The 18,340-nt window shown below is 48.9% G+C and overlaps 1 protein-coding gene across 2 annotated transcripts in view; it reads left to right on the top strand.

Annotated features, from left to right (window-relative positions):
- The first annotated feature begins 114 nt into the window (after nt 1–114).
- The window catches only part of LOC149427771 (uncharacterized), a 38,978-nt gene continuing 20,752 nt past the window's right edge, over nt 115–18,340 (top strand). The window contains exons 1-3 of one of the 2 annotated variants that reach the window (XM_089667684.1): nt 115–225; nt 2,564–2,795; nt 9,484–9,564. In XM_089667684.1, the coding sequence (XP_089523810.1) occupies nt 2,678–2,795; nt 9,484–9,564 (199 nt within the window). In that variant the 5' untranslated portion in view covers nt 115–225; nt 2,564–2,677. Of the gene's footprint in view, nt 237–2,563; nt 2,796–9,483; nt 9,565–18,340 lie in introns of both variants that reach the window. The other variant, XM_089667685.1, reaches the window with a different exon arrangement.

The following is an 18,340-nucleotide window of genomic DNA, read 5'->3' as shown; positions in this document are numbered from 1 at the left end:
GAAAGGTGATAGAGGGGGAGGTGAGAGAAAGAAGGATAGAAGGAGAGAGAGGAAAGGGGGAGAGGAGGGAGGAGAGTGGGGTAGGGTTAGGTCTGTATATGCGATTCTCCTCCTGCTGACTTTCTATAGGTCTGATTCTCCTGTTTCTCCAGAAGGGCGATGCCTCTATATAGTCACACATGTGGGATCCGGGACAGAATGAGACGGCAACTTCCAATCCCTCTGGTGAGCAGACAGTGAGTCCAGGCTCTATCATACCTGAGGACTATATACAGAGAGAGGAAGATACCCAATGTGTGTGTGACCCTACTACTAATATACAGAGAGAGGGAAAAGGGTGGGGCTTCCACCCCCTATATACACCGCCCTTCTACTGGAGACCTCACCAGGAGGGGTCTCCATCTCCCTCTATACACCACCCTCCTACTAGAGACCTCACCAAGATGGGGCTCCATATCCACTTTATACACCCCCTCCTACCGGAGACCTCTTAAGGATGGGGCTCCATCTCCCTCTATACACCCCCCTCCTACCAGAGACCTCACCAAGATGGGGCTCCATATCCCCTTTACACACCACCCTCCTACCAGAGACCTCGCAAGGATGGGGCTCCATCTCCCCTCTATACACTGCCCTCCTATCAGAGACCTCTTAAGGATGGGGCTCCATCCCCCTCTATACACCGCCCTCCTACCAGAGACCTCACAAGGATGGGGCTCCATCTCATTTCTATACACCACCTTCCTACCAAAGACCTCACCAGGATGGGGCTCCATCTCCCCTGTATACACCACCCTCCTACCGGAGACCTCACAAGGATGGGGCTCCATCACCCTATATACACCAGCCTCCTACCAGAGACCTTCACAAGGATGGGGCTCCATCTCATTTCTATACACCACCTTCCTACCGGAGACCTCACCAGAATGGGGCTCCATCTCCCTTCTATACACTGCCCTACTACCGGAGACCTCACCAAGATGGGGCTCCATATCCCCTTTCTAAACCACCCTCCTTCCAGAGACCTCAGAAGGATGGGGCTTCCATCTCCCCTCTATACACTACCCTCTTAACAGAGACCTCACAAGGTTGGGGCTCCATCTCCCCTTTATACACCACCCTCCTACCAGAGACTTTGCAAGGATGGGGCTCCATCTCCACTCTATACACCACCCTCTTACCAGAGTTCTCACTAGGATGGGGCTCCATCTCCCCTCTATACACCACCCTCCTACCAGAGACTTCGCAAGGATGGGGCTCCATCTCCCCTCTATACACCACCCTCCTACCAGAGACTTCGCAAGGATGGGGCTCCATCTCCACTCTATACACCACCCTCTTACCAGAGTTCTCACCAGGATGGGGCTCCATCTCCCCTCTATACACCAACCTCTTATCAGAGTTCTCACCAGGATGGGGCTCCATCTCCACTCTATACACCACCCTCTTACCAAAGTTCTCACTAGGATGGGGCTCCATCTCCCCTCTATACAACACCCTCCTACCAGGGACCTCACCAGTATGGGGCAACATCTCCCCTCTATACACCACCCTCCTACCAGGGCCCTCACCAGTATAGGGCTCCATCTCCCCTCTATACACCACCCTCCTACCAGGGACCTCACCAGTATGGGGCACCATCTCCCCTCTATACAACACCCTCCTACCAGGGACCTCACCAGTATGGGGGCTCCATCTCCCCTCTATACACCGCCCTCCTACCAGGGACCTCACCAGTATGGGGCTCCATCTCCCCTCTATACACCACCCTCCTACCAGGGACCTCACCAGTATGGGGGCTCCATCTCCCCTCTATACACCACCCTCCTACCAGGGACCTCACCAGTATGGGGGCTCCATCTCCCCTCTATACACCGCCCTACTACCGGAGACCTTACCAAGATGGGGCTCCATATCCCCTTTCTAAACCACCCTCCTTCCAGAGACCTCAGAAGGATGGGGCTTCCATCTCCCCTCTATACACTACCCTCTTAACAGAGACCTCACAAGGTTGGGGCTCCATCTCCCCTTTATACACCACCCTCCTACCAGAGACTTTGCAAGGATGGGGCTCCATCTCCACTCTATACACCACCCTCTTACCAGAGTTCTCACTAGGATGGGGCTCCATCTCCCCTCTATACACCACCCTCCTACCAGGGACCTCACCAGTATGGGGGCTCCATCTCCCCTCTATACACCACCCTCCTACCAGGGACCTCACCAGTATGGGGCACCATCTCCCCTCTATAGACCACCCTCCTACCAGGGACCTCACCAGTATGGGGGCTCCATCTCCCCTCTATACACCGCCCTCCTACCAGGGCCCTCACCAGTATGGGGGCTCCATCTCCCCTCTATACACCACCCTCCTACCAGGGCCCTCACCAGTATGGGGGCTCCATCTCCCCTCTATACACCGCCCTCCTAGCAAGGAACTTACATTTCACTAATAGAGTTCCCCAGAGATCTAAGGACCTTTTCCCGGGGGTGGGGCGTGTTATGGAGTGGCCTCCAAGCGATATTAGTTGAGGGTGGACTCTAATGTTGTGTTTTCCTGCAGGGTGTGGTTGAGCGGGTTGGATGGTGGTGATGGACCCGTCATTCCAGCATTGGCAGATTAACCTGCACCATCCCCTAACCTGAGACGAAGCTCCACCTACCTGCAGACAGTGACATGACACAGAAGGAGGAGCCAGACCTGGATCACATGACACAGAAGGAGGGGCCAGACCTGGAGCACATGACACAGAAGGAGGGTCCAGACCTAGAGCTGTCTGTGGATTCCCTCTCCGGTGAGTGCTCAGTACCTGTGCACATCTCTTCTCTACTTAGACACATTCATTTCTCCATCCTTCTGGAGTCCATGTGTAGTTCTCTCTTGGGGGGGTTATGAGAAATGTCCCCCAAACAGGAAATTGCACTAAACCTGGACATAAATAGGAGACCCTTCACTTAGTGGAAGAGTGGGATTGATAATAAAGTTGGCAGTGTCTCCTCCCAGGACAGGGCCTCCACCCAGAACAGGACCTCCTCCCAGGACAGGACCTCCGCCCAGAATAGAGACTCTGCCCAGGACAGGGCTCTCACTCAGGACAGGGTCTGCTCCCAGGGGAGAGCCTCCACTCAGGACAGAGCCTCCACCCAGAACAGGGCTCTCACTCAGGACAGGGCCTCTACCCAGGACAGGGCCCCCACCCAGGACAGGGCCCCCACCCAGGACAGGGCTACCTCCCAGGACAGGGCTACCTCCCAGGACAGGGCCTCCGCCCAGAACAGAGACTCTGCCCAGGACAGGGCTCTCACTCAGGACAGGGTCCCCACCCAGGACAGGGCTCTCACTCAGGACAAGGTCCCCACCCAGGACAGGGCCTCCACTCAGGACAGGGCCTACACCCAGGACAGAGCCTCCGCCCAGGACAGGGCTCTCACTCAGGACAGGGTCCCCACCCAGGACAGGGCTCTCACTCAGGACAAGGTCCCCACCCAGGACAGGGCCTCCACTCAGGACAGGGCCTACACCCAGGACAGAGCCTCCGCCCAGGACAGAGCCCCCGCCCAGGACAGGGCTCTCACTCAGGACAGAGCTTCCGCCCAGGACAGGGCCTCGGCCCAGAACAGAGACTCTGCCCAGGACAGGGCTCTCACTCAGGACAGGGTCCCCACCCAGGACAGGGTCTGCACCCAGGGGAGAGCCTCCACTCAGGACAGAGCCTACACCCAAGACAGGGCTCTCACCCAGGACAGAGCCTCCGCCCAGGACAGAGCCTCCGCCCAGGACAGAGCTTCTGCCCAGGACAGGGCCTCCACCCAGGACAGAGCTTGCACCCAGGACAGGGCTCTCACTCAGGACAGGGCCTGCACCCATGAAAGCATCTCCATCCAGGACAGGGCCCTCACCCAGGAAAGGACCTCCATCCAGAAAAGGGCCTCCACCTAGGAAAGGGTCTCCACCCAAGACAGACCCCCCCACCGAACACAGGACCTCCACCAAGGTCAGGGCCCCCACCCAGAACAGAGCCTCCTCTCAGGACAGAGCTCTCAATCAGGATAGGGCCCCCACCTAGGACAGTGCCTCTACCCAAGACAGGGCCCCCACAGAGGACAGGGCCTCTACCCAAGACAGGGCCCCCACCGAGGACAGGGCCTCTACCCAAGACAGGGCCCCCACCGAGGACAGCGTACCCACCCAGGAAATGGCCTGCGGGGAGGGGATGTGGGGGGTTGGGGGGATGGTTTAGGTTCTTACACTCAGCATGTTCATGTGTAAGCTGGAAATTCTGTTCACATTGCTGAGGTTTTTCCTCATTTCCTGTTGTGCCTTTAGCACAGGAAGTGAAGGGAAATCTCTCCAGAGACCTAATGACAGATGGGGGCTGTAACCCTTCCATGCCCCAACCTAAAGTAAAAGCCAGATGGGCTGGACTGAGTATTTCGATAACTACTGGGATTTTCCTGCACAACCCTCTCTAGGGTTTACAGAGAATGGTCCGAAAAAGAGAAAATATCCAGCGAGTGGCAGTTGTATGGAGGAAAAGGCATTGTTGGTGTCAGAGGTCAGGGGAGAATGGGCAGACTGGTTCCTGATAATAGAAAGGCAACAGGAACCCCAATAACCCCTCGTTACACCCGAGGTGTGCAGAATACCATCTCTGACCGCACAACACATCCGTCCTTGAAACAGATGGGCTACAGCAGCAGAAGACCACACCGGGTGCCACTCCTGTCAGCTGAGACCACACCAGGGGGCCACTCCTGTCAGCTGAGACCACACCGGGTGCCACTCCTGTCAGCTAAGAACAGGAAACAGAGGCTACAATTCGCACAGGATCACCAAAATTGGACAATAGAAGATTGGAAAAACGTTGCCTGGTCAGATGAGTCTCGATTTTCCTAGAGATGGTTGTGCAGGAAAATCCCAGTAGATCAGCAGTTTTTGAAATCCTCAGATGAGCCCATCTGGAACCAAGAACCATGCCACGTTCAAAGTCTCTTCAATGCCCTTTCTTCCCCATTCTGATGCTCGGTTTGAACGAACACACACACACACCTCTGTGCTCACCAACAAGGGTTCCTCCACCAACCACAAGACACGTCTTACCTCTGTGCTCACCAACAAGGGTTCCTCCACCAACTACAAGAAATGTCTCACCTCTGTGCTCACCAACAAGGGTTCCTCCACCAACTACAAGAGACGTCTCACCTCTGTGCTCCCCAACAAGGGTTCCTCCACCAACTACAAGACACGTCTTACCTCTGTGCCCACCAACAAGGGTTCCTCCACCAACTACAAGACACGTCTTACCTCTGTGCTCACCAACAAAGGTTCCTCCACCAACTACAAGAAATGTCTCACCTCTGTGCTCACCAACAAGGGTTCCTCCACCAACTACAAGAGACGTCTCAGCTCTGTGCTCCCCAACAAGGGTTCCTCCACCAACTACAAGACACGTCTTACCTCTGTGCTCACCAACAAAGGTTCCTCCACCAACTACAAGAGACGTCTCACCTCTGTGCCCACCAACAAAGGTTCCTCCACCAACTACAAGAAATGTCTCACCTCTGTGCTCACCAACAAGGGTTCCTCCACCAACTACAAGAGATGTCTCACCTCTGTGCTCCCCAACAAGGGTTCCTCCACCAACCACAAGACACGTCTTACCTCTGTGCTCACCAACAAAGGTTCCTCCACCAACTACAAGACACGTCTCACCTCTGTGCTCACCAACAAGGGTTCCTCCACCAACCACCAGACACGTCTTACCTCTGTGCTCACCAACAAAGGTTCCTCCACCAACTACAAGGAACGTCTCACCTCTGTGCTCACCCACAAGGGTTCCTCCACCAACTACAAGAGATGTCTCACCTCTGTGCTCACCAACAAGGGTTCCTCCACCAACCACCAGACACGTCTTACCTCTGTGCTCACCAACAAAGGTTCCTCCACCAACTACAAGAAATGTCTCACCTCTGTGCTCACCAACAAGGGTTCCTCCACCAACTACAAGAGACGTCTCACCTCTGTGCTCCCCAACAAGGGTTCCTCCACCAACTACAAGACACGTCTTACCTCTGTGCCCACCAACAAGGGTTCCTCCACCAACTACAAGGAACGTCTCACCTCTGTGCTCGCCAACAAGGGTTCCTCCACCAACTACAAGGAACGTCTCACCTCTGTGCTCGCCAACAAGGGTTCCTCCACCAACTACAAGGAACGTCTCACCTCTGTGCTCACCAACAAGGGTTCCTCCACCAACTACAAGAGACGTCTCACCTCTGTGCTCCCCAACAAGGGTTCCTCCACCAACTACAAGACACGTCTTACCTCTGTGCCCACCAACAAGGGTTCCTCTACCAACTACAAGACACGTCTTACCTCTGTGCTCACCAACAAGGGTTCCTCTACCAACTACAAGAGACGTCTCACCTCTGTGCTCACCAACAAGGGTTCCTCCACCAACTACAAGGAACGTCTCACCTCTGTGCTCACCAACAAGGGTTCCTCCACCAACTACAAGAGACGTCTCACCTCTGTGCTCACCAACAAGGGTTCTTCCACCAACTACAAGACACGTCTCACCTCTGTGCTCACCAACAATGGTTCCTCCACCAACTACAAGAGACGTCTCACCTCTGTGCTCACCAACAAGGGTTCTTCCACCAACTACAAGACACGTCTCACCTCTGTGCTCACCAACAAGGGTTCTTCCACCAACTACAAGACATGTCTCACCTCTGTGCTCACCAACAAGGGTTCCTCCACCAACTACAAGACACGTCTTACCTCTGTGCCCACCAACAAGGGTTCCTCCACCAACTACAAGGAACGTCTCACCTCTGTGCTCGCCAACAAGGGTTCCTCCACCAACTACAAGGAACGTCTCACCTCTGTGCTCGCCAACAAGGGTTCCTCCACCAACTACAAGGAACGTCTCACCTCTGTGCTCACCAACAAGGGTTCCTCCACCAACTACAAGAGACGTCTCACCTCTGTGCTCCCCAACAAGGGTTCCTCCACCAACTACAAGACACGTCTTACCTCTGTGCCCACCAACAAGGGTTCCTCTACCAACTACAAGACACGTCTTACCTCTGTGCTCACCAACAAGGGTTCCTCTACCAACTACAAGAGACGTCTCACCTCTGTGCTCACCAACAAGGGTTCCTCCACCAACTACAAGGAACGTCTCACCTCTGTGCTCACCAACAAGGGTTCCTCCACCAACTACAAGAGACGTCTCACCTCTGTGCTCACCAACAAGGGTTCTTCCACCAACTACAAGACACATCTCACCTCTGTGCTCACCAACAATGGTTCCTCCACCAACTACAAGAGACGTCTCACCTCTGTGCTCACCAACAAGGGTTCTTCCACCAACTACAAGACACGTCTCACCTCTGTGCTCACCAACAAGGGTTCTTCCACCAACTACAAGACATGTCTCACCTCTGTGCTCACCAACAAGGGTTCCTCCACCAACTACAAGAGACGTCTCACCTCTGTGCTCACCAACAAGGGTTCCTCCACCAACTACAAGAGACGTCTCACCTCTGTGCTCACCAACAAGGGTTCCTCCACCAACTACAAGAGACGTCTCACCTCTGTGCTCACCAACAAGGGTTCCTCCACCAACTACAAGACACATCTTACCTCTGTGCTCACCAACAAGGGTTCCTCCACCAACTACAAGAGATTTCTTACCTCTGTGCTCGCCAACAAGGGTTCCTCCACCAACTACAAGAGACGTCTCACCTCTGTGCTCACCAACAAGGGTTCCTCCACCAACTACAAGGAACGTCTTACCTCTGTGCTCACCAACAAGGGTTCCTCCACCAACTACAAGAGACGTCTCACCTCTGTGCTCACCAACAAGGGTTCCTCCACCAAGTACAAGGAACGTCTCACCTCTGTGCTCACCAACAAGGGTTCCTCCACCAACTACAAGAGACGTCTCACCTCTGTGCTCACCAACAAGGGTTCCTCCACCAACTACAAGGAACGTCTCACCTCTGTGCTCGCCAACAAGGGTTCCTCCACGGTATGAATGATGTCATTATTACATGGGGACGGTATGAATGATGTCATTATTACATGGGGATGGTATGAATGATGTCATTATTACATGGGGACGGTATGAATGATTTCATTATTACATGGGGATGGTATGAATGATGTCATTATTACATGGGGATGGTATGAATGATGTCATTATTACATGGGGACGGTATGAATGATGTCATTATTACATGGGGATGGTATGAATGATGTCATTATTACATGGGGACGGTATGAATGATTTCATTATTACATGGGGATGATATGAATGATGTCATTATTACATGGGGGTGGTATGAATGATGTCATTATTACATGGGGACGGTATGAATGATGTCATTATTACATGGGGACAATATGAATGATGTCATTATTACATGGGGACGGAATGAATGATATCATTATTACATGAGGATGATATGAATGATGTCATTATTACATGGGGATGATATGAATGATGTCATTATTACATGGGGGTGGTATGAATGATGTCATTATTACATGGGGACGGAATGAATGATATCATTATTACATGAGGATGGTATGAATGATGTCATTATTACATGGGGACGGTATTAATGATGTCATTATTACATGGGGATGGTATGAATGATGTCGTTATTAAATGGGGACGGTATGAATGATGTCATTATTACATGGGGACGGTATGAATGATGTCATTATTACACGGGAACGGTATGAATGATGTCGTTATTAAATGGGGACGGTATGAATGATGTCATTAATACATGGGGACGGTATTAGTGATGTCATTATTACATGGGGATGATATGAATGATGTCATTATTACATGGTGATGGAATGAATGATATCATTATTACATGGGGATGGTATGAATGATGTCATTATTACATGGGGACGGTATGAAAGATGTCATTATTACATGGGGACAATATGAATGATGTCATTATTACATGGGGACAATATGAATGATGTCATTATTACATGGGGATGGTATGAATGATGTCATTATTACATGGGGACGATATGATGTCATTATTACATGGGGATGGTATGAATGATGTCATTATTACATGGGGACGATATGATGTCATTATTACATGGGGACGGTATGAAAGATGTCATTATTACATGGGGACAATATGAATGATGTCATTATTACATGGGGATGGTATGAATGATGTCATTATTACATGGGGATGGTATGAATGATGTCATTATTACATGGGGACGGTATGAAAGATGTCATTATTACATGGGGACAATATGAATGATGTCATTATTACATGGGGATGGTATGAATGATGTCATTATTACATGGGGATGGTATGAATGATGTCATTATTACATGGTGAATGAAGGAATTATAATATGTAGACGACACACACGTGCCATGACCCGCCCTCAGGAATATCTCTCACCTATCACTCGGACTTTCTTTGCAGATTTCCAGCTGGATTGCTGTGACGGATCTCCGGTATTCCTGACAGATGGACATTTGGAGAGGATGGAGGCCATTGGTCCAGGTGAGATTGCTGGGGGTGGAGTTTCAGGATTCCATGGGGGAGATTTAGTAAAACTGGATCACTCAGAATCCGATGCGGCTGTGCATGGCAGCCAATCAGCTTCCACCTTCAGTTTGTTCAGTGAAGCTTTGACAATAAAAGCTGGAAGCTGATTGGTCTCTGCAGAGCTGCACCAGATTCTGCCCCCTCCAGTGTTAGTAATTCTCCTACATTCCCTGGACGGGGAACATGGAGGGCCCATTAGGAGGTTGTGTTCCTTTCTGATATCCGTATCACCAGGCGGTCCGGCACGGCCGATATCAGACCAGTCTTCATTATTCTCCAGCTGAACTCATTTCTTACATTTAGATGACCTGCAGATGGCTCCTCCTCCTCCTCTTCCTCGGGGCACTAACATTGGCTGAATAGGTGACAGTAAGAAGACCCCAATTTTCTGTCTATGACTGACCTCCATTGCCCCCTTCTATGTGCTGGGGGGACCGGTCACTACAACCCCTTCTGTGTGCTGGGGGGACCGGTCACTACAACCCCTTCTGTGTGCTGGGGGACCGGTCACTACAATCCCTTCTGTGTGCTGGGGGACCGGTCACTACAATCCCTTCTGTGTGCTGGGGGGACCGGTCACTACAACCCCTTCTGTGTGCTGGGGGACCGGTCACTACAACCCCTTCTGTGTGCTGGGGGGACCGGTCACTACAACCCCTTCTGTGTGCTGGGGGGACCGGTCACTACAACCCCTTCTGTGTGCTGGGGGGACCGGTCACTACAACCCCTTCTATGTGCTGGGGGACCGGTCACTACAACCCCTTCTATGTGCTGGGGGACCGGTCACTACAACCCCTTCTATGTGCTGGGGGGACCGGTCACTACAATCCCTTCTATGTGCTGGGGGACCGGTCACTACAACCCCTTCTATGTGCTGGGGGACCGGTCACTACAACCCCTTCTATGTGCTGGGGGACCGGTCACTACAACCCCTTCTATGTGCTGGGGGACCGGTCACTACAACCCCTTCTATGTGCTGGGGGGACCGGTCACTACAACCCCTTCTATGTCCTGGGGGGACCGGTCACTACAACCCCTTCTGTGTGCTGGGGGACCGATCACTACAACCCCTTCTGTGTGCTGGGGGGACCGGTCACTACAACCCCTTCTGTGTGCTGGGGAGAGTACGGCACCCAGAATTATAGAAGTATATAAGGTGAGGACAGTCTGATGAAGGAATGAGGTGACGGCCATCAGAAGACATTGGGGTGTCATGTAATGAGAGTACGGATCCTAGAATTATAGAAGTATATAAGGTGAGGACAGTCTGATGAAGGAATGAGGTGACGGCCATCAGAAGACATTGGGGTGTCATGTAATGAGAGTACGGATCCCAGAATTATAGAAGTATATAAGGTGAGGACAGTCTGATGAAGGAATGAGGTGACGGCCATCAGAAGACATTGGGGTGTCATGTAATGAGAGTACGGCACCCTGAATTATAGAAGTATATAAGGTGAGGACAGTCTGATGAAGGAATGAGGTGACAGCCATCAGAAGACATTGGGGTGTCATGTAATGAGAGTACGGATCCCAGAATTATAGAAGTATATATGGTGAGGACAGTCTGATGAAGGAATGAGGTGACAGCCATCAGAAGACATTGGGGTGTCATGTAATGAGAGTACGGCACCCAGAATTATAGAAGTATATAAGGTGAGGACAGTCTGATGAAGGAATGAGGTGACGGCCATCAGAAGACATTGGGGTGTCATGTAATGAGAGTACGGCTCCCAGAATTATAGAAGTATATAAGGTGAGGACAGTCTGATGAAGGAATGAGGTGACGGCCATCAGAAGACATTGGGGTGTCATGTAATGAGAGTATGGCACCCAGAATTATAGAAGTATATATGGTGAGGACAGTGTGATGAAGGAATGAGGTGACGGCCATCAGAAGACATTGGGGTGTCATGTAATGACAGTACGGATCCCAGAATTATAGAAGTATATAAGGTGAGGACAGTCTGATGAAGGAATGAGGTGACAGCCATCAGAAGACATTGGGGTGTCATGTAATGAGAGTACGGATCCCAGAATTATAGAAGTATATATGGTGAGGACAGTGTGATGAAGGAATGAGGTGACAGCCATCAGAAGACATTGGGGTGTCATGTAATGAGAGTACGGCACCCAGAATTATAGAAGTATATATGGTGAGGACAGTCTGATGAAGGAATGAGGTGACGGCCATCAGAAGACATTGGGGTGTCATGTAATGAGAGTACGGCACCCAGAATTATAGAAGTATATAAGGTGAGGACAGTGTGATGAAGGAATGAGGTGACGGCCATCAGAAGACATTGGGGTGTCATGTAATGAGAGTACGGATCCCAGAATTATAGAAGTATATATGGTGAGGACAGTGTGATGAAGGAATGAGGTGACAGCCATCAGAAGACATTGGGGTGTCATGTAATGAGAGTACGGCACCCAGAATTATAGAAGTATATATGGTGAGGACAGTCTGATGAAGGAATGAGGTGACGGCCATCAGAAGACATTGGGGTGTCATGTAATGAGAGTACGGCACCCAGAATTATAGAAGTATATAAGGTGAGGACAGTGTGATGAAGGAATGAGGTGACGGCCATCAGAAGACATTGGGGTGTCATGTAATGAGAGTACGGATCCTAGAATTATAGAAGTATATAAGGTGAGGACAGTCTGATGAAGGAATGAGGTGACAGCCATCAGAAGACATTGGGGTGTCATGTAATGAGAGTACGGATCCCAGAATTATAGAAGTATATAAGGTGAGGACAGTGTGATGAAGGAATGAGGTGACAGCCATCAGAAGACATTGGGGTGTCCTCTAATGAGAGTACGGCTCCCAGAATTATAGAAGTATATAAGGTGAGGACAGTCTGATGAAGGAATGAGGTGACGGCCATCAGAAGACATTGGGGTGTCCTCTAATGAGAGTACGGATCCCAGAATTATAGAAGTATATATGGTGAGGACAGTCTGATGAAGGAATGAGGTGACGGCCATCAGAAGACATTGGGGTGTCATGTAATGAGAGTACAGCACCCAGAATTATAGAAGTATATAAGGTGAGGACAGTCTGATGAAGGAATGAGGTGACGGCCATCAGAAGACATTGGGGTGTCATGTAATGAGAGTACAGCACCCAGAATTATAGAAGTATATAAGGTGAGGACAGTCTGATGAGGGAATGAGGTGACAGCCATCAGAAGACATTGGGGTGTCATGTAATGAGAGTACGGCACCCAGAATTATAGAAGTATATAAGGTGAGGACAGTCTGATGAAGGAATGAGGTGACAGCCATCAGAAGACATTGGGGTGTCATGTAATGAGAGTACGGCTCCCAGAATTATAGAAGTATATAAGGTGAGGACAGTCTGATGAAGGAATGAGGTGACGGCCATCAGAAGACATTGGGGTGTCATGTAATGAGAGTATGGCACCCAGAATTATAGAAGTATATAAGGTGAGGACAGTCTGATGAAGGAATGAGGTGACAGCCATCAGAAGACATTGGGGTGTCATGTAATGAGAGTACGGCACCCAGAATTATAGAAGTATATATGGTGAGGACAGTCTGATGAAGGAATGAGGTGACGGCCATCAGAAGACATTGGGGTGTCATGTAATGAGAGTACGGCACCCAGAATTATAGAAGTATATAAGGTGAGGACAGTGTGATGAAGGAATGAGGTGACGGCCATCAGAAGACATTGGGGTGTCATGTAATGAGAGTACGGATCCTAGAATTATAGAAGTATATAAGGTGAGGACAGTCTGATGAAGGAATGAGGTGACAGCCATCAGAAGACATTGGGGTGTCATGTAATGAGAGTACGGATCCCAGAATTATAGAAGTATATAAGGTGAGGACAGTCTGATGAAGGAATGAGGTGACGGCCATCAGAAGACATTGGGGTGTCATGTAATGAGAGTACGGCACCCAGAATTATAGAAGTATATAAGGTGAGGACAGTCTGATGAAGGAATGAGGTGACGGCCATCAGAAGACATTGGGGTGTCATGTAATGAGAGTACGACACCCAGAATTATAGAAGTATATAAGGTGAGGACAGTCTGATGAAGGAATGAGGTGACAGCCATCAGAAGACATTGGGGTGTCATGTAATGAGAGTACGGCTCCCAGAATTATAGAAGTATATAAGGTGAGGACAGTCTGATGAAGGAATGAGGTGACGGCCATCAGAAGACATTGGGGTGTCATGTAATGAGAGTACGGCACCCAGAATTATAGAAGTATATAAGGTGAGGACAGTCTGATGAAGGAATGAGGTGACGGCCATCAGAAGACATTGGGGTGTCATGTAATGAGAGTACAGATCCCAGAATTATAGAAGTATATAAGGTGAGGACAGTCTGATGAAGGAATGAGGTGACGGCCATCAGAAGACATTGGGGTGTCATGTAATGAGAGTACGGCTCCCAGAATTATACAAGTATATAAGGTGAGGACAGTGTGATGAAGGAATGAGGTGACAACCATCAGAAGACATTGGGGTGTCATGTAATGAGAGTACGGATCCCAGAATTATAGAAGTATATAAGGTGAGGACAGTCTGATGAAGGAATGAGGTGACAGCCATCAGAAGACATTGGGGTGTCATGTAATGAGAGTACGGCACCCAGAATTATAGAAGTATATAAGGTGAGGACAGTCTGATGAAGGAATGAGGTGACAGCCATCAGAAGACATTGGGGTGTCATGTAATGAGAGTACGGATCCCAGAATTATAGAAGTATATAAGGTGAGGACAGTCTGATGAAGGAATGAGGTGACAGCCATCAGAAGACATTGGGGTGTCATGTAATGAGAGTACAGCACCCAGAATTATAGAAGTATATAAGGTGAGGACAGTGTGATGAAGGAATGAGGTGACAGCCATCAGAAGACATTGGGGTGTCATGTAATGAGAGTACGGCTCCCAGAATTATAGAAGTATATAAGGTGAGGACAGTCTGATGAAGGAATGAGGTGACAGCCATCAGAAGACATTGGGGTGTCATGTAATGAGAGTACGGATCCCAGAATTATAGAAGTATATATGGTGAGGACAGTGTGATGAAGGAATGAGGTGACAGCCATCAGAAGACATTGGGGTGTCATGTAATGAGAGTACGGCACCCAGAATTATAGAAGTATATATGGTGAGGACAGTCTGATGAAGGAATGAGGTGACGGCCATCAGAAGACATTGGGGTGTCATGTAATGAGAGTACGGCACCCAGAATTATAGAAGTATATAAGGTGAGGACAGTGTGATGAAGGAATGAGGTGACGGCCATCAGAAGACATTGGAGTGTCATGTAATGAGAGTACGGATCCTAGAATTATAGAAGTATATAAGGTGAGGACAGTCTGATGAAGGAATGAGGTGACGGCCATCAGAAGACATTGGGGTGTCATGTAATGAGAGTACAGCACCCAGAATTATAGAAGTATATAAGGTGAGGACAGTCTGATGAAGGAATGAGGTGACAGCCATCAGAAGACATTGGGGTGTCATGTAATGAGAGTACGGATCCCAGAATTATAGAAGTATATAAGGTGAGGACAGTCTGATGAAGGAATGAGGTGACGGCCATCAGAAGACATTGGGGTGTCATGTAATGAGAGTACGGCACCCAGAATTATAGAAGTATATAAGGTGAGGACAGTCTGATGAAGGAATGAGGTGACGGCCATCAGAAGACATTGGGGTGTCATGTAATGAGAGTACGACACCCAGAATTATAGAAGTATATAAGGTGAGGACAGTCTGATGAAGGAATGAGGTGACGGCCATCAGAAGACATTGGGGTGTCATGTAATGAGAGTACGGCACCCAGAATTATAGAAGTATATAAGGTGAGGACAGTCTGATGAAGGAATGAGGTGACGGCCATCAGAAGACATTGGGGTGTCATGTAATGAGAGTACGGATCCCAGAATTATAGAAGTATATAAGGTGAGGACAGTCTGATGAAGGAATGAGGTGACAGCCATCAGAAGACATTGGGGTGTCATGTAATGAGAGTACGGCACCCAGAATTATAGAAGTATATAAGGTGAGGACAGTCTGATGAAGGAATGAGGTGACAGCCATCAGAAGACATTGGGGTGTCATGTAATGAGAGTACGGATCCCAGAATTATAGAAGTATATAAGGTGAGGACAGTCTGATGAAGGAATGAGGTGACAGCCATCAGAAGACATTGGGGTGTCATGTAATGAGAGTACAGCACCCAGAATTATAGAAGTATATAAGGTGAGGACAGTGTGATGAAGGAATGAGGTGACAGCCATCAGAAGACATTGGGGTGTCATGTAATGAGAGTACGGCTCCCAGAATTATAGAAGTATATAAGGTGAGGACAGTCTGATGAAGGAATGAGGTGACGGTCATCAGAAGACATTGGGGTGTCATGTAATGAGAGTACGGCTCCCAGAATTATAGAAGTATATATGGTGAGGACAGTCTGATGAAGGAATGAGGTGACGGCCATCAGAAGACATTGGGGTGTCATGTAATGAGAGTACAGCACCCAGAATTATAGAAGTATATAAGGTGAGGACAGTGTGATGAAGGAATGAGGTGACAGCCATCAGAAGACATTGGGGTGTCATGTAATGAGAGTACGGCTCCCAGAATTATAGAAGTATATAAGGTGAGGACAGTCTGATGAAGGAATGAGGTGACAGCCATCAGAAGACATTGGGGTGTCATGTAATGAGAGTACGGATCCCAGAATTATAGAAGTATATATGGTGAGGACAGTGTGATGAAGGAATGAGGTGACAGCCATCAGAAGACATTGGGGTGTCATGTAATGAGAGTACGGCACCCAGAATTATAGAAGTATATATGGTGAGGACAGTCTGATGAAGGAATGAGGTGACGGCCATCAGAAGACATTGGGGTGTCATGTAATGAGAGTACGGCACCCAGAATTATAGAAGTATATAAGGTGAGGACAGTGTGATGAAGGAATGAGGTGACAGCCATCAGAAGACATTGGGGTGTCATGTAATGAGAGTACGGATCCCAGAATTATAGAAGTATATAAGGTGAGGACAGTCTGATGAAGGAATGAGGTGACGGCCATCAGAAGACATTGGGGTGTCATGTAATGAGAGTACGGCACCCAGAATTATAGAAGTATATAAGGTGAGGACAGTCTGATGAAGGAATGAGGTGACAGCCATCAGAAGACATTGGGGTGTCATGTAATGAGAGTACGGATCCCAGAATTATAGAAGTATATAAGGTGAGGACAGTCTGATGAAGGAATGAGGTGACGGCCATCAGAAGACATTGGGGTGTCATGTAATGAGAGTACGGCACCCAGAATTATAGAAGTATATAAGGTGAGGACAGTCTGATGAAGGAATGAGGTGACGGCCATCAGAAGACATTGGGGTGTCATGTAATGAGAGTACGACACCCAGAATTATAGAAGTATATAAGGTGAGGACAGTCTGATGAAGGAATGAGGTGACAGCCATCAGAAGACATTGGGGTGTCATGTAATGAGAGTACGGCTCCCAGAATTATAGAAGTATATAAGGTGAGGACAGTCTGATGAAGGAATGAGGTGACGGCCATCAGAAGACATTGGGGTGTCATGTAATGAGAGTACGGCACCCAGAATTATAGAAGTATATAAGGTGAGGACAGTCTGATGAAGGAATGAGGTGACGGCCATCAGAAGACATTGGGGTGTCATGTAATGAGAGTACGGATCCCAGAATTATAGAAGTATATAAGGTGAGGACAGTCTGATGAAGGAATGAGGTGACAGCCATCAGAAGACATTGGGGTGTCATGTAATGAGAGTACGGCACCCAGAATTATAGAAGTATATAAGGTGAGGACAGTGTGATGAAGGAATGAGGTGACGGCCATCAGAAGACATTGGGGTGTCATGTAATGAGAGTACGACACCCAGAATTATAGAAGTATATAAGGTGAGGACAGTCTGATGAAGGAATGAGGTGACAGCCATCAGAAGACATTGGGGTGTCATGTAATGAGAGTACAGATCCCAGAATTATAGAAGTATATAAGGTGAGGACAGTCTGATGAAGGAATGAGGTGACAGCCATCAGAAGACATTGGGGTGTCATGTAATGAGAGTACAGCACCCAGAATTATAGAAGTATATAAGGTGAGGACAGTGTGATGAAGGAATGAGGTGACAGCCATCAGAAGACATTGGGGTGTCATGTAATGAGAGTACGGCACCCAGAATTATAGAAGTATATATGGTGAGGACAGTCTGATGAAGGAATGAGGTGACGGCCATCAGAAGACATTGGGGTGTCATGTAATGAGAGTACGGCTCCCAGAATTATAGAAGTATATATGGTGAGGACAGTCTGATGAAGGAATGAGGTGACGGCCATCAGAAGACATTGGGGTGTCATGTAATGAGAGTACGGATCCCAGAATTATAGAAGTATATAAGGTGAGGACAGTCTGATGAAGGAATGAGGTGACAGCCATCAGAAGACATTGGGGTGTCATGTAATGAGAGTACGGATCCCAGAATTATAGAAGTATATAAGGTGAGGACAGTCTGATGAAGGAATGAGGTGACGGCCATCAGAAGACATTGGGGTGTCATGTAATGAGAGTACGGCACCCAGAATTATAGAAGTATATAAGGTGAGGACAGTCTGATGAAGGAATGAGGTGACGGTCATCAGAAGACATTGGGGTGTCATGTAATGAGAGTACGGA

This window comes from Staurois parvus, unplaced genomic scaffold (assembly GCF_062004578.1).
Source record: "Staurois parvus isolate SC_StPar_1 unplaced genomic scaffold, SC_StPar_1.0 ptg003491l, whole genome shotgun sequence".
NCBI lineage: Eukaryota > Metazoa > Chordata > Amphibia > Anura > Ranidae > Staurois > Staurois parvus.
The sequence above is the reverse complement of the archived record's forward strand: the minus strand, read 5'-3'. Positions and strand labels throughout refer to the sequence as shown.